At 45.0% G+C, this 27,566-nt stretch overlaps 1 protein-coding gene across 1 annotated transcript; it reads right to left on the reverse strand.

Annotated features, from left to right (window-relative positions):
* Positions 1-1,882: 1,882 nt before the first annotated feature.
* On the reverse strand, positions 1,883-27,286 carry MBOAT7 (membrane bound O-acyltransferase domain containing 7). The gene is made up of 8 exons (XM_066607784.1): positions 27,155-27,286; positions 24,497-24,582; positions 22,327-22,456; positions 20,093-20,219; positions 8,906-9,062; positions 7,590-7,950; positions 7,328-7,510; positions 1,883-4,871 (listed from the first exon to the last, which is right to left on the reverse strand). Exons 2-8 carry the CDS (start codon positions 24,570-24,572, stop codon positions 4,511-4,513), a joined length of 1,395 nt encoding a protein of 464 aa, XP_066463881.1. The 5' UTR covers positions 24,573-24,582; positions 27,155-27,286; the 3' UTR covers positions 1,883-4,510.
* Between the last annotated feature and the right edge of the window lie 280 nt (positions 27,287-27,566).

Raw genomic sequence — 27,566 nt, forward strand, 5'->3', positions numbered from 1 at the left:
TATATGGCTTGGAAACCAGGAGTGGCCCCTGAGTGACATCAGCTTTACGATGTAGCACCAAAGACGACTGAGTGACAGTTATTGGAGGAGATGTAAAGAAAGCTGTCAGGCAAGAATCAGGAAGGCGTGATCCAATGTAAATGTACCATATCGCCAACCAGTGACCTAGAGACCAAGTCAAACACAACCAACTGCACAAACGGGTCTCTTAAGTCATGTTGTTGTAAAATGATAACATTTTCTATTCAGCCACAGCTATTCCTGCTCCCGGGTGAAAACCAGTATGACCAACATTAGATTTGAAAAGAAAAGGCGGCACAGTTCTGTTGCAAATTATATGTTAGGGGACCTGCTATGCACCCGGGCTCTCTTAGACTCCTATGCCATAACCCTGGCCGCATGGTACTGGGAGAGAAAGACTCATATGTTGACAGGTGCCACGCTTTATCTATATCTAACACACACGGGAAGCCCGATGCTTATCACAGCACTGCTCACCGGAAAGTAGCCGGGACTTGCCTGCCACCCATCACACTAAAGCTAGTTGGGCCTTCCCTGCCACTCGACAGTCATGTCCGCAGTCAGTGGCATGCCTTCTCCAGTACCTGAGGGACCACTGGAAGGCCCACCTGCACTCTTGCGTGGCCTCAACAATCGTAACTCTGCCATCTATAGCAGTACTGCTCGCTCTGTGAGTTGGTCTGGTAGTTTTTACCCAAGAGGTAGTGCCCTTCTGGGAGAGGCACCATTCGACTCCTGCTCTGTCATTGACAACAGTACCACTAGGACTCCTGAATCTTTCTGGTAGACTCGTCCCAGGTAAAGTGCACAATTCCGCCAACTCGCTTACCACACAATAGTTCTGCGAAGATGAGCAAGACCCCATTTACACTGACAAATGATAGCTCAAAAGTCGCTCAAACGACAGTTTGAGTAACAGTTTTGAGTGATCATCTTTGCATAGTCTACAGTAACTAAGTAGCTACTTAAGAGCTATGCAGGCGGAGCAGGACACCACTATCACTTGGCGAACAATACAGCTGTTCTGCATAAGCAAACAGCTGTATTGTTCTCTGCGATTACCGGGTGGCCCCGGTAGTAATGGCGACCCCCTATGTTGGCGGCCCCGGAAGTAATGGCGACCCCTTATGTTGGCGGCCCCGGAAGTAATGGCGACCCCTTATGTTGGCGGCCCCGGTAGTAATGGCGACCCCTTATGTTGGCGGCCCCGGTAGTAATGGCGACCCCTTATGTTGGCGGCCCCGGTAGTAATGGCGACCCCTTATGTTGGCGGCCCCGGTAGTAATGGCGACCCCTTATGTTGGCGGCCCTGGTAGTAATGGCGACCGCCTATGTTGGTGGCCCTGGTAATAATGGCGACCCCTTATGTTGGCGGCCCTGGTAGTAATGGCGACCCCCTATGTTGGTGGCCCTGGTAGTAATGGCGACCCCTTATGTTGGCGACCCCCTATGTTGGTGGCCCTGGTAGTAATGGCGACCCCTTATGTTGGTGGCCTCTGCAGTAGTTGGTGGCCCCGATAGTAACGGCGACCCCTTATGTTGGTGGCCCCGGGAGTAATTATTGCAGCCCCGGCCATAATAGGTGGCCCCTATTGCGGCCCCGGCCATAATAGCGTCCCCTTGATATTTCATAGATAATAACTAGGTTTATGATGCAATGTAAAGTACATAGGCACATCGCCTGTATAGACGGGTGGACTCTAGAATCTTTCCTTTTGTGGGCCCAAGGAGCCCAGTCCAATATGGTTAGAATTTGGCAACACTTCCCTCCAGCGCTCTAGCTCGACATATTTCCAGTTATGATCATTCCCTATAGTAGGAACACAAGGACAGATCTCTCGTCTAGAGACTGAAAACAATGTAAAATAGAAACCATCTTTATTATAACAAGACAGCAGCCTTTTCATTACTTATTCAAACTCTGAAGGATGAAAACATGAGAAACCACTCAACCAGCAAGTTGTATAGACAGGGTGGAAAACATGGCTTCTTTCTTCGCCTCAGCAAAAAACTCATAAAATAAAATATATCCATACAATGGCACTAAGAGCTCTTAACAGTGTATCTTCTCCTATATGGATAGGAATTATGTCACATGAGAGAAATGCTGAAAAAGAAAGAATACAAGTAACTCTGACAAACAGATACAAATACATACGTTTGCCACCTAAAAGACAGTGTAAACGCAGACTGTGGTACATTGCATAAGCAAAAACAGCAATACAACTTTTTGCCTAGGTTGGCCTGACTTTTTACTTACCAAGGTCCCATATTTAAATTAGCCTTTCCTGACATAATCAGTACCATTCCTGTTGCTATGATCTGCCCAATCATTTGTTTAATTAAATGCTTCTTCTGCTGAGTGATGTTAAGGTAGCCATACACCCTCAGGGGTACGTTCACACATCGGGGATATGCTCCGGATTTTACGACAAAGTTATGCAGTGTTGTACGGTACAATGTTATTGAATGGGGTTTTTAACAAACCCCATTTACTTAAAACGAAAAAAAAATCTGCAGCGGAAAATAGTCATGGAGTGGATTTTCAATACCCACATGGGTCAGGTAGCCGGCTCAAGGTTGACTCTGCCTTCCATACTTCCAAGGTCTGTAAAATGAGTACCCAGCTTGCTGGGGGGGGGGGGGGGGATAAATAAGTTACCTGAAAGCGCTGTGGAGTAAGTTGGTGCTATACAAATAAGATTTATATATATTTTTTTTTACCATGGAATTCATTCATCATAATGCAGTGAGTGAATGCCGCAGTCATACTCACAGAGAGATGAAGAGGAGCTGCCAGATCCTTCTTTCTTCCTGGCAGGGGAAGAGTCGTGACTTCTCCATACACATTACATGATCAGGCAGTCCTACTAAAATCAGTAAGTTCAGCCAACATGCCATATACAGTGTATGGCCACATGGACTTTAAAAAAAAAAAAAAAAAAAGGCCATGCATTTCACATGCAGATTTTGCTGTGGACTTGCCACAAAGTATACTCCTGCTATAATGAGGTGTGTAATCCACTGTAAAAGTCAGCAACAAAAATTGCTATATGCAGATTTTACAATTCCCGTCGTATGTCAATGTCCATGCAGAAGTCTTATGTATGGATGATATTTGGCCTGTAATTTGCTGACCTGTTGGTAAAATCCACAGCAATGCCAGTGCATGTAGACGTCCCCTTATAAAGAGCATTACCTTGTGCAGATGAATGGGCAGGTCCTGCAAATAGTATCCAGCCGTCATCCTCTAGTAGAATCAGACGTTGGTGGCATTATGGGACCTGAAGTCCATTTTGACAACTGGCGGGCTGCCATGTCCTGGCACAGTATTTCCGAGCTGTGGCCTCATTTGCAGCAGGAAACTTAGGACATTTTAGAAATGGAAACAGTTGGAGAAGATGTAAGTGCACCTGACTACACTCTACTATCCTCCTGGAAACCAGCAAAGGGCTGTAAGCCTTGTGAAAGGAGATTTAAGTGATCTCCACTTCGCACAATAAAGTTTATAGTTATTGCAACCAAACTACAATTATTTCCATTTTTGCTCTGAATACTGGCCACCTCATAGGAAGATATTCTTCCATAGGAACCATGTAATACTACAGTACCATATATGCTTCGTTGGCACAGGAGAACAGTGGATTGGCATGTGTTCCAACAACCATACCTGGTGACCGTACATTTTTTGGGAAGCAGGAGCCAAGGGCAAGTGTCTCTTTAGGTGAAGACACTTGTTGGGTTCAATGCTTGTATGGGCCAAACAGGGAATGCTGTGTGACATACGCAAGCCTGCTATTTAGAATGGAAGTCATGCTGCAATGATGGCGTTGGATGATTGACTCCAATGGTTGCCGAAAGACTTCATTGATTTATTAATGTCAATGGAAGGCATCAAGGTGAGTTATTGGTGGTGGTGACCTCCATTCATTGGAAAGCTGTCCTTACAAGGTCTAAGTAAAAAATATATATACTCTATAAACTTTTTTTGGAACTGCACCTGTAATAAGACATGCAGCCAGAAGTCTAAAAGTCAGCTACTTGTTCTTTCCAGCAATTCATGGCCCTGGCCATAAAGGGAAAACACAGACAAACACGGATGGCAATAAATGGCAATTTGCATACCGAAGACAAAACAACAACAGGAGGCACTGCCAAGTGTGACAGACATGTAGCCGAGTACAACTAATGTGGCTGAAATGTAAAGAAAAACAAAAATAATAAAAAAAGGCAGCAAACAAAATCATAGGTGCGACGTGTAATAACCTGTCGGTGGTCCATCAAGGAAGCACATAGGTCAGGTGATGACGAGGACACATAATACAGAGAGACAAGAACTCCCAGGAGGTACAGGTAATGTCTTTCACAGTCTGGTAACTAAAGCATAGAACTTGTTCAATAAGAAAATCCAGTTTAGCACAAGCACAGATACTCTATGGCTTGCAGGACATCCAGGCACAAGACACACTGGACATGGACTTGCATTCAATCATTTTTCCTTTTTAATCTCCTCTTTGCTTTTCCTTGGAGCAGTCATGGCCAACACCCTGCCAACAATCAAGAAGAAAAGAGCCACCACATGGATGGCAAAGTAAATGGAGCGCCAGTAGCGGACCGTGTCAGAGAAGGTGAGCAGGACGAACCCCATGCACATGTAGTCATATGCCCTCATTTTAAGGAACCAGTGCACCCAGTCAAACACCAGCTTTCCAGAATCAGACAGGCGACGTCTCAGGCCAACGTCCATAGCAACCTCAGATGCAAGACATAGGGGTATAGTCAAGAAACTCAGGTAATAGCCAGGATGAATTCCGTGCCAATAAGCGCTGATTAGCATGGTCCAGGCACTCCTGTCAATGGGATTAAAGAGAACATTAGCTATGGCTACATATGTCAAAATAGTTTATTAAAGTTACTTTTTAGTAAATAAAGCCATTACCCACAACATAGTAAACACTGTTGAAAATCTCTTTTAAAAATGACATTATAAATGAACAGACCCTAAGAAAAAAAAAATAAAAAATGGTGAATGGAGTTTAAAAATATTAATCTCGGCTGTGCCTCAACTTGCTTGTGGAAGGCCCTTACTAGAGAACACCAAGATGGACAAACAGTGAAACACTAATGGAAGAACCCCTCATGCGTACCAGCCCACACCTGAGCTCACTGGCCCATCTGAGCGCGTTTCCATGACCAACTTTTTATCTATTCAAGTGACTGTGAATGGCTATGGAGGATGTTCTATAGGTGTCCTTACTCTACTAATGTATAATTTGATAGTCAGACCTCATCTAGAACACTGTGTCCAGTTCTGGGCACCCCATTTTAAAAAGACAGACAAACTGGAGCAATTTCAGAGAAGAGTTACCAAGATGGTGAGCGGTCCGCAAATCATGTCCTATGAGGAACGGTTAAAGGATATAGGAATGTTTAGCTTACAGAAGAGAAGGCTGAGAGAAGACTTAATAGCGGTCTACAAATATCTGAAGGGCTGTCACAGTGCAGAGGGATCGGCCCTATTCTCATTTGTACAAGAGAAGACTAGAAGCAATGGGGTGAAACTGAAAGGGAGGAGATATAAATTAATTAGAAAAAAAAACAAAAAACTTTCTGACAGTGAGGGTGATCAATGAGTGGAACAGGTTGCCACGCGAGGTGGTGAGTAGAGATGAGCGAGCATGCTCGGTTAAGGCAATTACTCGAGCGAGTATCGGTCTTTTCGAGTAACTGCCTACTTGTCCGGCGGGGAGAGATCTCTCTCTTCCTTCCCCCTGCATCTTTTTGGACAAGTAGGCAGTTACTCGAAAAACCGATGCTCGCTCGAATAATTGTCTTAAACGAGCATGCTCGCTCATCTCTACTGACGAGTTCTCCTTCAATGGAAGTGTTCAAACAAAGGCTGAACAGACATCTACCTGGGATGATTTAGTGATCCTGCACTGAGCAGGGGCTTGGACCAGATGACCCTGGAGGTCCCTTCCAACTCTACAAATCTTTGTCAGACAGTGATTAGAACCACAGATACTGAGGCTACAACAAAGAGCAGTCATTGAATTTCCAGAGAAAGAGGGGTGTGCGCCCAAGGAAATCCATAATTGGCTGACATATGTTTATGGGGACACTGTAATAGACATTAGCAATGTGTGGCATTGGGTGAAGAAGTTTCAAGCAGGAGAAGAAGAAATTGCAGATAAGCCAAGGAGTGACAGTCTGTGAACATCAGTCACAGACGATGTGTGGGGGGGGGGGGGGGGGGGGGGGGGGAGGAACGCGCTAGGGGGGAGAGATCTCTCTCTCTCACTCTCTCCCCCCTACTCACTCCCGCAACTCACCGCTCTCCCCCGCCGGCATCCGAATCTTTAGAGACGAGCGGGCAGGTACTCGCATACGGCACTACTCGCTCGTAGTTTGCCTTAGCGAGTAGGCTCGCTCATCTCTATTCATAACTCAGGTGATTGCCAAAATAGGGTGGTCCATGATGCCTTAACCATCTTACAGCCCTGATTTAACCCCTTCTGATTCCTACCTGTCTGGGCCTATGATATGAAATTCAAAAATTTGGATGAAGTTAAATTGGATGTAAAGACATGGGTCAGGAAGCAAACGCCTCAATTTTTCCAAACTGGATTTCATGCTTGAGTCTAACAATGGCGTAAATTTATTGCATGTAATGGCAGCTATCTTGAATAATACTTTATGTACAGGAAAGTGCAGACTATAATTTGTATCACTTTCGCTTTGATCCGTTTATTAATAAAGTTGGGGTGACGGTGGAGACATTACTTTTGGTTCACCCTTGTATCATGAGGTGCCCTCTTGTGAAAAGTTGTTGAAAACTCTGCCCTGCCATTTTTAATCTTAAACACAAAACAGGCAATCTATTAGGAGTCATTGGTTTTAATGCAAGCGCACAGTCACCCTATGATCATATCGCACCTCTATCAAACGTCTTAGATGTCACTATTGATAGCAGCATCTAGGGGGTTTAACAGCCAGTACTGAAGTGGCCTCTGACTGCAGCCAAGTATCATGTATTACAGCTGGCACCCACTGCTGATTGCATGGGCTTAGCTCCTGTTCCATCCACTGGATATATGATTATATTCTGGTGTGGTAAGACCACCACAATTAATGTAATGGTACATCCATCTGTGGGAAGGGGTTAAACGTGAAGGATTGCAGATAAAGATTATTTTAGTCAGTAAACTAGCAAATAAAAAGGGAAACTTTACCCTAAACCGAGAGTTCAGTTGGCTCCTTCTCCTGCCAAAGTTGACAGCAAGACAATCCAGTGCAATTAACTCACCCAAACACGAAGGACTTGACAGGAGAATTCTTGTATATGTACTGCGCCAGCCACCACTGCACGCTCATGTTCCAGCAACGCATCCCGTCTTTCACTTTCACGCAGAAATCTGCTCCATAGCAGTCAATGTTCTTGACGGTCTCATAGTCATATTCAACGTTCACTTTTGACCCATCAGCGTCTCTACAAGAATATTATACAATGAGTTGTACATTCATAGCCCTGCAGCTTCTAGAGATCTGGAGTACAACCGGAGACTTACCTCTCTAGTAGTGCATATTCTACAGTTGGCCCCCCACCAGAACGAGATTTGGCTGCAACGGGGTAGGCACCAAAGGCGGCGGCGATACAACCACACTCAGCAAATATCCAAGCCACATAAAAGCGCATGCGGAACACGAAGAAGATGGGGACCATGTAGAAGAGGCGATACAAGAAGCTGCACTGGTAGAATTCATCTTTCTTCACGTATTCCAGAGGAAAGTAGTGTGAAACAATGAGAAAAAGAACGCCAAAAACAGGGGCCGGCTTCAACCGAGACAACATGGGTTTCCAGCTCGGAATATCTTGAGAACCAATTTGGTGCAGCCAGTCGTGGTAAGTCTTAAATCGGTAGAAAGGGCCTAAAGGCAACAGATAACAGTCTACTCACACCATGGACACTGCATTGTTAAAAGGACTTTAGGATTTGTTTTCTTAAGTTGATTCTTGGAATATCCTTTACCACCAATCCATTGGATAGGTGATAAAAGCCTGATCGCTGGGTGCCCTCCCGATCAAGAGAATTGTGGTCCCGTGTCCCCCTTCCCACCTCACTGCACCCCCTGCGGCCAAGTATGTGTGCTGCTTCATACATTTCAGTGGGAGTGCCATTGCTCAGACTTGTCACCTATCCTGTGCATAGATGCGAAAAGTAGATTTTGGGAATACACCTTTAAATCTCTTACATACTGCACCATCCATGCTAAGAAGGGGATGTTACAATATTGAGAATGTTGCATCCTAGTTTCTTTGCTGAACTGTCACTTGAGAGGAACACACCAACATCTTCAATGGGCAGCATAGTGGCTCAGTGGTTAGCACTACTGGATAGCAGCACTGGGGTTTTGGCTTTAAATCTGACCAAGCACAACAACTGCATGGAGTTTGTTTGTTGCACCCGTGTCTCTGTAGGCTTTTTCCCACATTGCAAAAAAATTCTGGCTGAACAATATATATTCATATGCCCCATTTATAGAGAATCTCAAAAACCTTTGCTTTGAGCTGAACAGTCCCAGTAAGAAGCCCCATTTTTCTATTTTTCCAACTAAAGGCACCATAAACCAAGTTAGGGTGCTTATAACTTAGGTGATGTGAAATCTGGGGAGCCCGTCCCCAGACTCCACGTCACCTTAACTAGAAGCATCCTAACTTAGACGAACAGAAGTCAACCTTTAATCAGCTTTTTACTTGGCACCATAATTATGGATGGGACCAAACACTACACTGCCCCTATGCTGCAGCATTTTAAGAGAGGTGTAGACACCCCGCTGACATTATGTAACTGACTACATCTGATCTATTCACGTCATCACTCACCAGTCATCAGCCCTATGTAGCAATAACTGTACAGGAACACTTCAGTCAGGCTTGGGATCTTCGGAATCATATTAACAGATGACTGGCTGGAAAATGATGCCACTTCTTGTTTCTTGAGTCGACTAAATTCTTGCACCTCATTTGCCAAGCTCACAAGCTGGAAATAAGAACATAAGCAAAAAAAGATGGAATATGAGCAAAAAACTATAAATTTAGGACATATTGTATATGTCATATTTGTGTTGTGCCACCACTAATACTCACTCACCTCATTATATGTAGAAGTGGAGCAACTGAATATTGTAATATAATAAGGGTATTCTTGTACTTACTTTTTGACAGAGTAACTAATTTGACATTGAATATAAAGCCACAAGAATTTAAAAAAGAGGTGTGGTGCAAACGATTGTCACTTTTACCATATACCCAATGTACCTCCAGTTATAGCCAACTAATATCTGATACATCTCCGTGAGATGGCTCCCGACTAACATACACACTGTCCTATCAGTGCCGACAGTATTATACAGTATAGGGGTCATATGTTCTGTCAATCGCATTGAAGTGAATGATCTGTGATCACACGTTTGTACTACCACTCCAGTCACAAAGGGGACCAGAGACCGCTGCTCTTATGGGAACGTTGCTAAACATTTAGGCCTCCTACACACGGGCGTATTTGCATTGTGGAGTCCGCGGTGGGCATCCACCTTCAGACTCCGCAGCAAATGCAGCCCATAGTATTCAATAGCAAAACGCCATTTAATCCCCACAAGCGGAAATAGATTGCTGCGATTTTGCCCGGGATATGCACAGCCGACTTCCACTGAAGTCAATGGAAGCCGTCCTTTTGTGGCACTTCCGCAGTGAGTACTGCGGAAGTATCGCGGGAGCCGTGTCACTCCAGTGTGCAGGAGGCCTTACTAAGGGCCCTTTTAAATGGGACAATAGTCATTCAGATTTCTGAGATCCACTGAGAATCTGAATGATTATCGTTCTGTGTAAATGCTGGCAGCGAATGAATAACAAACGGTAATTCATTCACTTATCATTCAGCATTCAGTTTCTGCAAATGTAAAAACTGACCAACGATTGGCCTGTATAAACAGGCAGTTCTTTATCTATGAACAATTGCCTGTTTACGTTGAATGGAGGCGGGTGGCCGAAACAATCTCTTGCCCATTCTATATCCATTCACTGAGCGATCATCACGCCACTGTAAAAGCAAAGGAGTAATTATCGATAGGATGACTGCTGGGCGCATCTCTGCCCGACAAGCATCTCATGTAAAAGCGCCCTAACAGAGCAGACACCGCGTCATGCTGACAGTGGCAAAAAACTGCAACGCTTTGCAACCCTGTACAACTGCTGTAATATTTGACAGGGAGACGCCTGTTAGGGGATAACTCCTACACAGGGCCCTAGCACCGATAGCTGAATACCCCAGCTCTTACACCTGCTTTTACTGTAGATTCTTAGATAAGAATTAGTAAATCCAGTACTAGATAAAGATTTCCCATTCTCTCTCCATCTAGCAGGCATTGGGATTAGGAAGATGAGGAAAAAGGCCACATGAAAATATCAAATTCCTTCTGTTTCTCAAGATGGTCAATAGTAACCCTATTATGATTGCATTTACCACTAATGACCCAAATAAACGATATCGCGATAACGATTCCAACCAACGAAACACATTTCCCCAAACAATTAATGTACTATATAGTGAACTTCACAATCATGTTATGTTACATCATATTATTTTCCATTTATAACTGTAGGTAGAATGTAACCCCTTAGTGACCAAGCCTGTTTGCGCCTTAATGAGCAAAACAAATTTTGGATATCTGACGTGTCACTTTAACATAGAATAACTATGTTAAGGTTTTGCATATCCAAGTGATTCTGACATGGTTTTTTGCCACATATTGTACTTCATTTAGGTGGTAAAAATAGACCAAATAGATTTCGTGTGTATTTTTTAAAAGCGCCAAAATTGGGAACATTTTGAAAAACAAATTATCATTTTTTCACATTTTCAATTGCAATATCTCAAATATGTGCAAACATACTGTATACATTTTTGCCAAGATATATATTTCCATCTGTTTACTTTATTCTGGACACACATTTGAAAAAACTTTAGATTTTTTTAACCATTTAGGAGACGTACAAATTTAACATTAATTATCAACAGTTTGAGGAACACTTTGTTTTCCTACACGAAGCAAAGATTGCAAAGACTCATAGGTGTCAGAATAATAGATACCCCCACAAATGACCCCATTTTAAAAACTACATCCCTTAATGTATTTACTGAGGGGGGTCGTGAGTATTTTGACCCCACGGTTTGTTTTGAGGAGTTATTGCAATTTAGAGAAGAAAAAATAAAATTTCATATTTTTACAAATGTGTCATTTTAAAGACAGGATTTTTTCTATAGTGCACATGAAAATGAGGATTTACACCCCAAAATGGATACCCCCGATTGTCCCGTGTTCATAAACATACCCATTGTGGCCCTAATCGTATGTCCATATGCACAACGGGGCCTAAAATGAAAGGAGTAGTCGGTGGCTTTCAGAACAGACATTTTGCTTGAAGGTGCTTTAGGTCCCATTGCCCACTTGTAGAGCCTTTGATTGGCCAAAATGATAGAGAACCCCGACAAATGACCCCCTTTTGAAAACTAGATCCCTTGACAAAATTCATCTAGGGGTGTACTGTGTATTTTTTGAATGAATCTAAGCAAAGCAGAAGGAAAATTTACGATTTTCATATTTTGGCAATTGCGTCATTTTAAAAACAGGGTTTTTTTTGTACAGCACACATATGAATGAAGACTTGCACCCCAAAATGGATACCCCTGTTTGTCTTGTATTTAGAAACATACCCATTGTAGCCCCAATTTGCCTACTGGACACATGGCTAGGCCTGGAATGGAGGGAACACACATTGGATTTCAGGACAGAACTGAATAAATTCCAGGCCCCATTGCTCACTTGTACAACCATTAAACTGCCAAAACAATAGAACGCCCCGACAAGTGACCCAATTTTGAAATCAAGACCCCTTAGCCCATGTATCTAGGCGTGTACTGAGCGTTCTGACTACACATTTTATTTTTTTTTACTTAACCCCTTAACGACCAGCCCATAGTGTTTTTACGTCCTCCCGAAGTGGGCTTTATTCTCTGAGGACGTAAAAACATGCTTCCTGCAGAGAATAATGCCCCTTGGGCTGTGGACGTGACAGCTCCATGCTGTTGGTGTCCGCAGGTAGCTGACAGCATGGAGCTGTCATCCCGGGCTGTTCGGAGCCCCCCCCGGCATTGCGATCGGCGCTATGCAATGGATAGCGCCGATCGCAAAAAAGTAAATAAAAGTGCCCAAAAAGTTAAAGATTCAGCTGCTCTGATGGATCGGATCCATTGGAGCATCTGAAATTACTCACCGATGTCCGCCGCACGACTCCCAGCTGTCCCGATGCTCCGGGCGCCGTAGCCGTCCTTCTGCGCATGCGCGCCAGGCGGCATTACGTCAGCCGCATGCGCAGAAGGCCCGGCGGCGCGGGAGACTTAAAATCTCCTGGCTCCCGGCTCCTGTAGGTAGCCGGGAGGTAGGAGATGTCAGCGGGGACTGCGGTGAGCGGTCCCCGGTACCGCGATCGTCTTTATCCAATGGATAAGGACGATCGCGGAAAAGTGAAAAAAAGTGTAAAAAAAGAAAAGTTTCACCTCCCCTCATGGATCGGATCCATGAGGGGAGGTGAAAATACTCACCTCAGGTCCGCCGATGTCCTCCGGCCGGTGTCGGGACCCCCCGCTGGCTTCTGCGATGTGCCGATGCGGCGCGCATGCGCAGAAGCCGGCGAGCCCGGCAAATTCAAAATCTCCCTGCACCCGGCTGTCACAGATAGCCGAGTGCAGGGGGATATGACTGGGGACCGCTGTATGCGGTTTCCAGTCATATGATCACAGTTATCCATCAGATAACGGTGATCATATAAAGTTAAAAAGTAAAAAAAAAAAGTTAAAAGTAAAAAAAAGTTTAAAAAGTTAAAGTTTCATCTCCCCTTATGGATCGTATCCGTAAGGGGGGATGAAATTACGTACCCAAGGTCCCGGATTTGTTCCCTGGTGGGATGTTGATCCGCGGATCTTACCCCAGCTTCAGCGCATGCGCCCGTCAGCATGATGGCGGACGCATGCGCAAAAGTGAAATATTGCCCAAGATATATAAAATCTCCCTGCTGCTGGCTACAAAAGGTAGCCAAGAGCCTGGAGATGTCACGGGGAGCCGCGGTATGCGGTTACTGGTCACGTGATCACCGTTATCCAATGCATAATGGCGATCACGTAAAAGTTCTTTAAAAAGTGGCAGTTTCATTTCCCCTCACCGATGCGATCGGTGGGGGGGGGGAGATGAAACATCTTCTCGGAGGCTTCCGCATTTGAATCCAGATGCGATTATCCTCCATGGACCCTTCCGGCTGCTGCACATGCGCCCGCCGGCAAAATGCCGGACACATTCGCAGTAGCCGGGGAGCCCAGGAAATTTTAAATCTCCTTGCTCCCAGCGACTAACGGTCGCTGAGTGCTTGGAGCAGTGACCGGCGGCCTCGTTGAGCGGTCCCCGGTCACATGATAAAGTAGCGATCTAACATTAGGCCGGTCACACATGACCGGAGAGGAATTACAGGTTCTGCATGCGCTTGATCAGCGGTAATCCACGGATCAATCGCATGCATTGGATTACACAATTCCCCCCAATTAGCGGGTCGGAATTACGTAATCCACTCGCAGAAACAGAACACAGCATGCTATATTTTACCACGGATATCTGCGACCTAGAGCTCATTGTGCTCTATGACCGCGGATATACTCGCACCCCATATGCAAACACATTGTGTACGGGCTGCGGGTACCCGGGTCATCTCTAAGCGACGGCGCGGGAAATGCAAACAAAAAACCGCCTGTGTGAGTAGGCAGTTATGCGCAGTACATTACGCAACCGTACGCAGGGTCACAGCCGGGCTCACAGCTGGGATCCGCTGCGGGCCTCGGCAAGCGGATTCCGCCTACGGTTACGTGAGCACGGAGTTATTCAGACCGCTACCAGTAATCCGTAATTTACAAGAAGCCCCGGGAACGTTCATCTTCCTGCAGTTCCAGGAGCAGCTTGTTGAGCGCCTTCTCTGTGAGACTGCTGCACCGCAGCAAGATTACAAAGCCTCACAGCGCCACTTTCTACACCCCATCCCCGCCGCTGAGGTTACAAAATACCCCCCAAAATACATAAGAGGAGGGGGGATACCCGGTTTTCTTGCCCCATGTGCCCATCCCAACCAGCCTCCGTAATTACCCCTGTCTTCGGACATAAAACGCAGTTTATATTATTACCTTTATCTAATATTTAGGGAATGCCAAAAAATGGGGGTGGCGGGGGGTGAGGGGGGGGGGGATTATTTTTAGGAAGTCAAATTTTTTTCCGTATAAGTGGGCAATGGGGCCTGGAATTTATTCAGTTCTGCCCTGAAATCCAGCGGGCATTCCCTCCATTATGGGCCTAGCCATGTGTCCTGTAAGTAGATTAGGGCCACAATGGGTATGTTTCTGAACACGGGACAAACCGGGGTATCCATTTTGGGGTGAACGTCTTCATTCCTATGTACACTGTACAAAAAAAACAGTTTTTAAATTGACAAAATTGCCAAACAAATGAAAAATCGTAATTTTTTCCTTTTGCTTTGCTTAGATTCATTCAAATACTTTGGGGTCAAAATATGCAGTACTCCCCTAGATGAATTCGTTAGGGGGTCTAGTTTTTAAAATGGGGTCATTTGTGGGGGTTCTCTATCGTTTTGGACGCTCAATGGCTCTACATGTGGGCAATGGGGACTGGAATTTATTCCGTTGTACCCTGAAATCCAACGGGTGCTCCTTCCATTATAGGCCTAGCTATGTTTCCTTTAAGTAGATTAGGGCCACAATGGGTATGTCTCTGAACACGGGACAAATGGGGGTATCCATTTTGGGGCGAAAGACTTCATTCCTATGTACACTTTCCAAAAAAAATAGTTTTTAAATTGACACAATTGCCAAAAAAAATGAAAATCATAATTTTTTCCTTCTGCTTGGCTTAGATTCATTCAAAAACTGTGAAGTCAAAAAAGTCATCATACCCCTAGATAAATTCGTTAGGGGGTCTACTTTTCAAAATAGGGTCACTTGTGGGGGTTCTCCATCGTTTTGGTCACTCAATGGCTCTACAAGTGGGCAATGGGGACTAAATCTCCTTCAAGCAAAATTTCTGTTCCGAAAGCCACCGGTTGCTCCTTTCATTTTGGGTCCCATTGTGCATATAGACGTAATACTAGGGCCACAATGCGTATGTTTCTGAGCACAGGACAAACAGGGGTATCCATTTTGGGGTGCAAGTCTTCATTCATATATGTGCTGTACAAAAAAAACTGCTTTTGAAATGACAGAATTACCAAAAAAATGAAAATCGTATTTTTTTTCCTTCGGCTTGGCTTAGATTCATTCAAAAACTGTGAAGTCAAAAAAGTCATCGTACCCCTAGATAAATTCGTTAAGGGGTCTACTTTTCAAAATGGGGTCACTTGTGGGCGTTCTCCATCGTTTTGGTCACTCAAGGGCTCTACAAGTGGGCAATGGGGACTAAATCTCCTTCAAGCAAAATTTCTGTTCCGAAAGCCACCGGTTCCTCCTTTCATTTTGGGCCCCATTGTGCATCCAGACATATGATTAGGGCCACAATGGGTATGTTTCTGAGCACGGGACAAACAGGGATATCCATTTTGGGGTGCAAGTCTTCATTCATATATGTGCTGTACAAAAAAACTGCTTTTAAAATGACAGAATTACCAAAAAAATGAAAATTGTAATTTTTTTCCTTCGGCTTGGCTTAGATTCATTCAAAAACTGTGAAGTCAAAAAAGTCATCGTACCCCTAGATAAATTCGTTAAGGGGTCTACTTTTCAAAATGGGGTCACTTGTGGGCGTTCTCCATCGTTTTGGTCACTCAAGGGCTCCACAAGTGGGCAATGGGGCCTAAATCTCCTTCAAGCAAAATTTCTGTTCCGAAAGCCACCGATTGCTCCTTTCATTTTGGGCCCCATTGTGCATCCAAAACGTAAGATTAGGGCCACAATGGGTATGTTTCTGAGCAAGGGACAAACAGGGGTATCCATTCTGGGGTGCAAATCCTAATTTTCATGTGTACTATTGGAAAAAGTCCTGTCCTTAAAATGACATATTTGCAAAAATATGAAATTTTTGTTTTTCTCTTCTAAATTGCATTGACTCCTGAAAAAAAACTGTGGGGTGAAAATACTCATGACACCCCTCAGTGAATACGTTAAAGGGTGTAGTTTTTAAAATGGGGTCACTTGTGGGGGTATCTATCATTTTGACTCCTATGAGCCTTTCCAATCTTGGATTGGTGTAGGAAAACAAAGTGTTCCTCAAAATGCTGAAAAGTAATGTTACATTTGTACGTCTCCTAAATGGTTAAAAAAAAAACGAAAGTTTTTCCAATGTGCGCCCAAAATAAAGTAAACGGATGGAAATATAAATCTTAGCAAAAATTTCTATATTATGTTTGCACATATTTGAGATATTGCAGTTGGAAATGTGAAAAAATGACGATTTTTTCAAAATTTTCCCAATTTTGGCGCTTTTAATAAATAAACACAAATTCTATCGGTCTTTTTTTTCCACCTAAATGAAGTACAACATGTGGCGAAAAAACAATGTCAGAATCGCTTGGATATGCAAAACCTTTATGGTCTTTTTCCATGCTAAAGTGACACGTGTCAGATTTGCAAAATTTGGCCTGGTCATTAAGGCATAAACAGGCTTGGTCACTAAGGGGTTAATATAAAGCAAGTGAAAAATAAATACAATTTCATTTTTTTCACAAATTTGTCACTTTCATGACAGTTTTAAGCAGGGACAAATACGGCTGAAGCACCTGGTCCGATAGGTCTATGCCCCCCATAAATTTATTGTAATCTGTGACGCAGACAGATTTTGTTTTACAGCAAGCAGGGGGTGACTTACCAGCGGGTATGATGCCCCCCTTTCTACGTGCTTGGACACCAGGGGTTGTGGGAATCCCACCCTATTTTTGCATACTGTCCCACAGGCCCCTGTATTTGCATCATATATGGCCTTATAAAGTGGGAGACTAGTATAATAATTATCTGTATAGACGTGGTACCCCTCATGTAAAAATGGGTCCATCAGCTCCCAAATGATTTTTCCATTTGTGCCAATATTTTCAGTGATTTAGTTGGCGGTCCTTGCCTTCATAAGTTTAAAAAAAAACCAAAAAAACACATGTATAGCCAGTAGCACTCTCACAAACGTTGTACAACTTAATGCCATATCTAGCGAGCTCAGATGGTATGAACTGGCGGAATGATAGACGGCCCTTAAAACTCAGTGTTTTTACGGCCCAGGGGATTAAAGCCCAGCAGAGCAGGATGTAGAAAGTCTATGGGGTGGTTACTAAGGGGTTAATGTGTTATAAATAAGACCTGCATCCAATGTGTCCACTAAACCGTTTACGCATCAGCTTTGTCATTACCTGCAAGTGTACCACCAGGCATAATCTCCATATGGCCATGGCTATATCTATAACTATACATCAGTCGCTGTTCTAGCCCATTCTCAGAATGACATGTGAGCAGTATCAGTCTGCTCAATAAGAGAGGATGCCAGATAAAATGTACCCCAATGGTCGCCCATATTTGACAGCCGATAGGTAATCTCTCTATTCAGCAGGACTACGAATTTGGCGCCAGGCGTAGTCATTCACTGGCTGAATACACACAGCGCTGACAACACCAGTCACTTTAAATGATTTCTAAGACAAATCCTGGAAATGTATGCGGATGAGTAAAAGTCTAGTGCTTTACTATGCAGGGGATCCCTAGTACCATCCTGGATGAAGAAAGGTGTCACCGGTATCACTGGCAACATTCCTGCAGGGGTATTAGTAACAACTGATTGCTCTAATCTCCAGTTACCTTGTCTGATAGAAGAGACTTTGACCTGGCTCTCCTCCAGGCAGAGTTTAGTTACGTGTTCTCATGTATCCCATTTCCTTGTGGTTATACGTACAGTAAGACGCCGGTATCGTTCTCTGATAGGGATCATTTCGGAAATGATATCCCCTCTTCTGAACACTACAAAGATGCTTTACTCTACAACCCTGATGTAAATAATGGCTTGTTTGTTTCAGTCAGAAAAACACATTACTGGAAAGTTAGCAGCCATACAGCTTTGTGCTTCCTTTTACCGTCAGCTTTGTGCTTCCTTTTTCTTTGCATTTCCACGGACAGCAACACTTCAGAATATTATACATGTGCCTTTAATAACGCGGACACGTGCTCCTTCTATTCTTCAGGGGTGGCTGGATCAGTGCTGGCGCTCTACTAGGCATTTGGCAGCAAGCGTAATCACCCACCAGCTAAACACAGACAGCGATGGCAATTACACCCGTCTCCAAGAACTCTTCTCCAGCAGATTTTCTGGATAAGCTATACTTAAATCCAGAGCTGTAGGAGTGCCTTCACGCAGGCCGTATTTGCTGTGGGCCTTCCGCAGAGGAAGATCGACAACAAACACACAGCAAATCCGCAGCAGCAAAATCTGCCCTGAACTGTGTGGATTTAGGAGCGCATTTGCTGCAGGTTTCAACCTTTACAAACGGTTAAAATCTGCTGTCAAAATCCACAGAATAAATTTGGCATGCTGCCATGAAGTAGGATTAAATACTCACGTACCTCAGTGGCTGACCGCCCAGTGCTGCAGCCCCAATACCAGTCACACAGAACCCGGTCATGTGCCGTATATTGTGCAAGTGACGCTCACTCACAAGCTTCAGCAGCCATAGAAGAATCCCTCCTGAAACTTGTGAGTGGTCACATACACATTGAACAATACGTGTCCATCCGCAGCTTCTTCCGGGTTCCATGCAGCAGGGCAGCAGCGCTGGACAGGGAGCGCCCGGGATAGGTGGGTATTCAATTTTAGTTTATTTTAAGCCCTTTAACATTTTTTTATGTCCCAGAAAACCCCTTTAAAGTGTTGTCTGCAGGGGAAAATCCAATGCAACTGTAATCTGCTGAACTCCTTGCCGCAGCATTCCAATTCCTCCACACCGCAATCACAGAACAGTGAAGCATCAAACTGCAGCCACTGAAACGAACCAATCTACAATGACGTGTTCTAATAGGTCTATAATACAACTTCCCCAGAAATCAATTGCGGTGCGTCGGCTGTGTGATGTAATCTGGGGCTGTACACCTTTAATTGCTATTCGCCGGACACTTCTTCAGCTGACGACTATTCCTCTGACCACCCACTGTACAAGTGTGCTTTCTCAAAGGAAGAAGTGAAAAGCTGTTGTCAGACACCCCTAGCAGCAGTTATCTCCCGATACAAAGGATCAGACATGTTCAAATCCAACAAGACTGACCCTTCTTTACCCCAATATTTGCAGTCAAGGGAGTCTTTGCTATGTGCTCCCAGAATTTGGATGAAGGAAGCAATCGGAGTATTTCAGCACATAACAAAATAGTGGCTTTACATAGTCATAAAAGGGTTGCCTAGGGTTAGGCATGATTCAGTGGCTGAGATGCAATACCACATATAGCCCATGGAAAAGATTGCAGCTGTTTCGGTGAGAAAAAAAAAAAAAAAAAAGCTGATCTTTTTTTTTTACCAATTGCTGACAACCCCTTTAACTAGGCAGAGCCACTCTTCTGTTACCCTGGAAGCTTCACTGGTGACCACATTATTACAGTCATGTACATTTTGTAAACACAGGAACAGATAAAGCAGCTCTGCAAAGTGAGAATCTTGCGTAAGATAACTTAGATCTCAGCTTCTTTGGGTTGGTTTAAAACCACTGAGGAAATGGTTAATGTCTTAAAGGTTAGAGCATTTTGTAATCTATCACAGGTGAAGAAGAGCTTGGAATGAAGCAGACCTCTATACAGTTACTATTCCAAACATGACAGCTCTATTGTTACAGCATTGTCCATATACTGTGCGGTATTGGACGGCTATGAATACTATACGCTCCTTACATTGCTACTGTTATTTCTGTTATCACTAGTTGTGTGTAGTCTGGGGGGCAGCCATGTGAACTCACCTTCAAGGTTAAAAGTAACTGCACGGCATTCGTGAACGGGGTGGGTGATGGAAGGTCAAAATACGTCACTGTCCGGAAGAAGAACAGGTAGCTGAAGGTCCAGCCCAGAGCAAGGAAGTGGCAGGATCTGGCAATGAGAAAGAGTCAGAGATCTAAGTTTGTTACCATTCACAGGAAAATACTGAATTAATCATTATTTAGATTCAATTTCATTTTAATTCCCTGATCAGCGATGATATTTATGCTGGTTGAAAGTGATCAATAATGAAAAGTACATGATGTTTTTGCCTTTAGATGTACAGATTATCGCGCATTTTCAATCATTGGAACGATTTTCGCACAATAAACATCCCATATAAATGGCCCAAAAGTGTCTCTGCATACAATGGGAGAATTAGCTAATAATGTGATATAACATGTAACCCTTATACTAAGCTAATGATGTCATGTAATCTTAAAGGGGTTGTCCCGCGCAAGCAAGCACTTCTGTATGGCCATATTAATGCACTTTGTAATATACATCGTGCATTAAATATTGGCCATACAGAAGTTATACACTTACCCCCTCCAGTGTTGGCGTCCCCGTCTCCATGGCGCCGACCGAAGCCTTCTCCCTCGATTAGACGCGCTTGCGCAGTCTTCTCTTCTGTTCTGTTGAATGGGGCCGCATGCGCAGAAGACCTGTGCGGCGCGAGCACACCGGAGCGGCCCCATTCAACAGAACAGAAGAGAAGACTGCGCAAGCGCGTCTAATCGAGGGAGAAGGCGGCTTCGGTCGGCGCCATGGAGACGAGGACGCCAACACTGGAGGGGGTAAGTGTATAACTTCTGTATGGCTCATATTTAATGGACGATGTATATTACAAAGTGCATTAATATGGCCATACAGAAGAGCTTAACACCGCTTGCTTGCGCGGGACAACCCCTTTAATATTTGTATATGGATAATGAAGTGATGTTAATTGCGACCTTTATAATTTGTAAAGGCCCTTTTAGACACAACGATTTTTGCTTAAAAAAAAAAAAAAAAAGAAATCGCTCAAAGCCGTCTTTGAGAGATAATCGTTATGTCTAACTACACTGACATTGTGCAGTTTTCGTTAAGCCGTCGCTGATCACTGATCTTTCAGCATGCTGAAAGATCAGCAATCAGTTATCAGGAATTCACAGCAGGATACAGCGATACTATTGTTTCAGCTGTATCCCGCTCTCAGAGGACAGGCGGGGTATGAAGAACAGAGCGGTCCAGCTGTTTTCTGCATACCCCGCTCGGCTGTATAACAGCCAGGTGCTCCAAGCAGAGAACAGCTAGATGCAGAAGACAAGCAGCCCCGCTTGTCTTCTGCATCCTCCAATCGGAGCGCAAGGTAATCGCTCAACGTTTGAGCGATCACCTTGCGCTGTAAAAAGAACACAACGATAATCGCTCAAAAGATTTTTTGAGCGATAATCGTTGTGTCTAAACCAGGCAACCAATTCACAAAAGTAGGCCAATTAGTCATCGCTTTGCCTGATTATCACTCAAATTGAATAAATTATAAACCTTCCATATTGTCGTACTCTCTTTCAGGGCTCTTTCACACGGGGAGCTACACATGCAAAAATCACAAGCTTAAAAAACAAGTGGCTATTAGAAACAATGGTTTTCTATGGGAATGTTCAAATGTGTGCATGAGGCCTTAGAGAGACACTATTGTCAAGAAATATATGTTATGTAAAGAACAAAGTCCTGCTGGTGCATCAAATTACACTTTGTCTTCTTCCTGGAGACCCTCAATGGCATGGCCTCCTCCACATCTCAGATAAGGGAACTGTCCCATCTTTCCTATTAGCACATATGGAGGTCTATGCTACCCTATGGAAAACAAGTGGACACTTGAGCAAGAATCAAAAGTAGTATTTATTTACAAACGTCAATACTTAGTGGGGCTCCTTTGGCCCTAATGGCATCGGATACTCTTCATGGAATACTTTCTACTAACGTCTGATACACTTCAGCTATTTCCCTCCATTCATCCTACAAACGTCTAGTGAGTTCTGTCACAGAAGATGGACGCTGTTCATATTTTTCGTGTACATGGTTGCACAACCATCTGAATAGTAATAGCCATGTTAAACTACATTTTAGAGGAGAAAAGATTGCCTAAAGAGCTTCTACTGACAACAGCTGATCCCTACGTTGTTCGATAAGCCAGACACAGAGCCCACAGACCAAATATTCACATAGTCTCTACCTGGGTGAAAGTTTTGTGATGAACCATGTCCCAAGGATGGTAATAACGGAGTGCAGGATGTGAATATTACAAGTCACTAGAGTAAGCAACAATCCCGCTGCTGCGCCACCCCACTGCTTCACGCGTGGACCTGAAAACAGAAGAGCAGGTTTAATCCAATGTATTACTGAGATGTAGAAAGTCAACTCAACATCTCCACCAATTGTGATGGAAACTTCTCATCTTCTCGGAGTCATTAGGACCACGTGACAATTTTGTTCATCAACTGTGTATGTAGAGAATTCTGGAAGGTTCCTCTAGATTAGACAGGAAATTAGCTAAAAAACATCTAAACTTCTTGCATCCTCCTAAAAACCCAATGAGAAAACCTGTGCAAATGTTACAACAAGGTATTTTCACAGCATATGGCATTTAACTGGGTTATCCCAAGATTTACATTTTTCGCCAATTCACAGCATATGAGGTCTTTCACACAAGCGTATATCGGCCGCCGTTTTCACGGTCAGCCGATATACGCTACAATCTGATGCATTTGATTCCAATGCATCAGATCACATGGCCGTATTCCCACGGTGTGAATATGCCCAGCCAGGCCAATATAGCGCCAAGCGCTTTCATGGCGGCCCACAAAGATAGTCCTGGAACTATCTTTGGGGCCGGAATACGTCGGCAACTGTATGGGCTTCTATGGGAGCCACTGACAGCAGCCGGAGAAGGGAGGTGGAAGGGAGCTTAGCAGCGTGATTGCTAAACGCCCTCCCTCTTCTCTCCTCCCCTCCGGCTGTTTGCAGTGAGGGGAGGAGCTAATCTCCACCCATCCTGCCCCCTTCCATTGCTGGCTAAGGATGGACAAGGGGCTGGAGCTTAGCTCTGTCCCGCCCCCTCCCATTGCAAACAGCTGGATGGGAGCAGAGAGGTGGTGAGCCGGCGAGGGGGAGGGAGGTGAGGCCCAACGGCATTGCGCACTCGGCATGTATGCACCAGGACCCGTGCCATCTGAACGGGCGCACAAGCGTTAGATCTGCGCCCCTGTTCACACATTTTTATGGCGCCGGCAGGCACGTGTGAAAGAGCCCTAGGGGATACGTTTGTCTGCTCAGCGGGACACCCACTGATCAAGAAAATGGAGGTCACCTGCATGAATGTAGCAGCTATTGAGCATGCAATTCATTCACCGCTGTGAGATTGTGGATTACCAATTGCTTTGGCAGTCCCTGGAAATGCATGGAAGGACAGTGCAAATGCTCAGCCACTGCTACATTTATATGAGTGAGGGGGACATGTAAACCCCTCTATACGTTTGGTACCCTAAGGTACCTTTGATCGGCTCTTGTTTACACGGCCCAACAGTCGCTTGGCTCCTAGTTCTGCGACTCTGGCAGGTGAGTGATCTCTCGCTCTGTGCCCTGTCAGTGGCCATGTGTACACAAAATGATTATAACTTAAAGTCATCAGTGATAAATTGGGCGATAATGGCCCTGAGTAAAATGTACCCATGTACAGTATCTTGTGAACAGGGATAACTTCAATCTTGAGAAGACGCCTTTAGGATACACTTAGCCAAAAATGGGGTTGATTTTCCATAATGGAAAATCTGCATGAAAACCCACGTCACATTCCACACCGTTGGTGTATATTTGAGAGCCATTTTTGGTGCAGATCTTTCAAGAGATGGGGTGATCTGCGGATCCGCATCAAAAGCTGCCCCAACATCTGCCCCAGTGGTGTGGACTTTGATGTGGGTTTTGACATGGTTTGGGGAGCTGATTTTTGTGAGGATTTTCTGCTGCGTAAAATCTGCGCCATTTTTGCTATGTGTGAACGTACCCTTAAAGGGAACCTCTTAGTTCCCTTGTGCTGCCCTGGAACAGGCAGGCCACTATAGGTGACAGATACACTGATGTCAGCGGTCTGTCACTTTCATGGATCTGTTCAGCAGCTTTTAAAAACTTACATTGGCCAGTGTGCAGCGGGTGGGGAGTCTGATGATCTACATGCATGCTGCCCTCTCCCACCTTCCAGCTGCTGATTGACAGTAACCTGTATTACTCTGCATAGGGAGAGTCCTGTCAAGCAGCATCTGGATTAGTTCCCTTTTAATAATGCAATAAAATGAACGTCCTACAAGGTGCAGATCTTTGTGTTACCAGAGCCTTGCACAAGAACTTACTTGCATGCTTGAAGAGAAATCCGATTATTACAGAGAACAGCAGCACGGCAAGGTAGGTTATTTCATCAGGGGACATGTTCGCCCTCCTGCAAAGTACAGACAAGAGGGATGGTGAAGTTAGCTGCAGACACATGATGTCATCCCCAACTTATTGACAACTAGTACGAAGTAACCTCACAGAACTCTACTGGCGTGGGGTATTTAATACATGTAAATGATGGCAATACATGTAAATCTGCCCATCCAGGAGGAAACTTGTCTCCACCGGAAGTCAGGATCATAATAATGGGAATGTTCATGAGATCCTGAGCAATTTGCGTATTGTTTCAAGCCACCTTAATAGACTGATTGTAGGGAAGACATGCGGAGAAGATGTGTTGTATTACACCCCCAAGTCTAATGTTTTTTCTGTCCAATTTTTGATCCAAAAGTTAGACAAAAATAGGAGCCACTCTTTTGAATGAGTGTGTGCACACTGGCTGTTTTTTTTTTGCATAGTCCAAGTAAAAAATAAATGAATTGGGGGAGGAAATTTCCCTGGGGATTTCCGCCACTGAAAGTTTGCATAGGAGTACATTACAATACACACTCCTATGCAGACGGCCGCGGTTTGGCCGCGCGAAATCCCGCACAGCAAACAAACCGCGACATGTCCTATTTTTGTGCGGGGCACGCACTCACCAGGCCGCCGGCTCCGGTCTGCGCATGAAAGAGCTGGGGCCGCCAGGCACGGGAGAGTACGCGCTCGTCCCTGCAGGCTCTCGGGTCGGGTCCTGCGGCGAGAATTCTCGCTGCCGGATCCGACCCGCTCGTGTGCAGGCAGCCTTAAGAAACAAAAAAATTCTGCATCCAAGACTGCATGAGTACATTGTGGGCTATGAAGCAGAGATGACAGATTTCTGCTTAACACTTGAGGTTTTTGATAGATGAATGTAGTACCCGTGTCCTCCTACAAGAACCCTCCGCAGATGACAGGCTGCTGACTCATCAGTTGGTATGGAAACATAAATGCAAATTTCCAGCAATGCCAACATTGTGCAAGACATCAGGATGAGCGGCAGGTACTAGCGGGACTTTCCGGGAGTTCCATAGGGCAGTGTACAATGACCTCACGTCATACCACGGTGCGAGAGGAGGTGTAATATAGAGTTATCACATAGCATATAGCAGGGGAGTCAAACTCACTTGCCCCGAGGGCCACATTAGCCTCATGCCTAACAAAGAGCCGATTGTAATTGTCTAGTAAGGCTCCCTCACAGGGCGTATTTGCGCACTGTACTACACAGCATATACAACCCATTGACTTTAATGGGTTCATTCACATGAGTGTATTTTTTTCACGCAATATGCAATAACGTGATAATATACGCAGCGTGACCCATTTGGTGTGTATCATGCACTGCAGCAGACCATGGAATCAAATAGGCGGGTGCAAAGCTGCAAATTTGCGCACAAGTCTGTCTGCACTCTTTTTTGCGTATGCAAATACGCAGTGTATCTGTGCATAAAACATGCCAGAGCGCATTGTAGTCACACAAATAATAACCCCCATACTAGTCCCAGGGATGCAACCCCCTTATTAGCCTCTGGCCAGGCAGCATTCCTACAGGAATTCCACTGCAGTGCTGCAGAGTCCGGATTGCTGACCTTTCACCTGGGTGCAGAGGTCAGGGGTCACAGACTCTGCACTGTACTGCTGGACTGGAGTTGCAGGTGGGATGAGTAGAATTCTTTTAAAGGGGTTATCCAGGCGGCGGGATACCCCAGTGTCGGAGCGGACCCCTGTGTAGTGGTCAGCGCTCATCATTGCAGGCGCAACTCCCATTGATTTCAATAAGAGCTGCAACTATGAGTGTTGGCCACTACACAAGGGTCGGAGCTGCGCTTCTGCTCAGACTCCGGTGTACCCAGCGCTGCCTGGATAACCCCTGGGTTACCCCTGGCCATGTATTGAACCTAAAGCCCACGGGGCTTGTGTCTAACGTGCGGCAGATACACGTATTGGGCGCTACGTGAACTGCTCCATTTCTCCTTGGCATAGTCTTAGTCCGTGTTCCTTCTGGGTGCACAGTAATCTGGCCACACATACACCTTCTACAGGGTGGCCACGGAGAAGTAGCCCACCACCACACTCTTATAACAGCTGTCTACAAGAAATTCTGTGTTGCCCATAGCAACCAATCACAGCGCAGCTTTAATTTCTTATACTGCTACGGTAAAATTAAAGTGCTGATTGGTTGCTATGGGCAACACAGATTTTCTTATAGACCGCTTCCGTAAGAGTGTGGGGTACTTTCCCGTGACCCCCCTATATCAAAGTGAGCTGTTCCAACCAGCCAGTACTGCATCTCATTGGATTTTTCCCCACCTGCCGAAAACCTCCATCTATACATCCCATGCGGTCCTGCACCTCCGGGGTCCCTGCAGATGCCCCCCTCTAGGGCCCCGTGCACTTAGTGGCAGTTGTACAACTACATCCTCTGGGGCTGCAGCAGGACCACAAGGAACAACTCTGAGAACTCCAGAGAGCATTAAATAATACAACTATTGTAATGAGGGGGGCGGGGTCTCCTGTATCCCCACTACCGTACGTGCATTCACCTGTGACACTACTGCAGTGCGCCTGGCCGCACATGGAGGCGCCACCAGCCTGCTTACCGTCTAAGAGATGAAGCTCAGCAGCTGTGGCTCTGATTGTTTATCGGAGGAACCATTCATTACACAGGAAGATGGAACACTGTCACCGCCGCCACCCCCCTCAATACGTGGGACGAGCCGCTTCCTTGTGACGTCATCAACCCCACCTGGAATCCTCAGCACTGATTGGGTAACACTGGGGGGGGCGCTTTGTTAGGATTGGCTGACTGACCATCACTCAAACTGTAAGGGGCGGGAGGACTGATTTGTGCGTAACGCGTTCTATGTTTATTAACCCTTTCTGGACCGCAGCCCAGCCTACGGTAGTAACTACTGTGGGAAGAGCAAAGTACATGTGGTTCAGCTGAGCTGTCCCTCAGAGCCGCCTGCGGACTGTGTGAAGACAACATTTAGGGCGTACCCACACCAATAC

Source organism: Eleutherodactylus coqui, chromosome 6 (assembly GCF_035609145.1).
Source record: "Eleutherodactylus coqui strain aEleCoq1 chromosome 6, aEleCoq1.hap1, whole genome shotgun sequence".
NCBI classification, from domain to species: domain Eukaryota; kingdom Metazoa; phylum Chordata; class Amphibia; order Anura; family Eleutherodactylidae; genus Eleutherodactylus; species Eleutherodactylus coqui.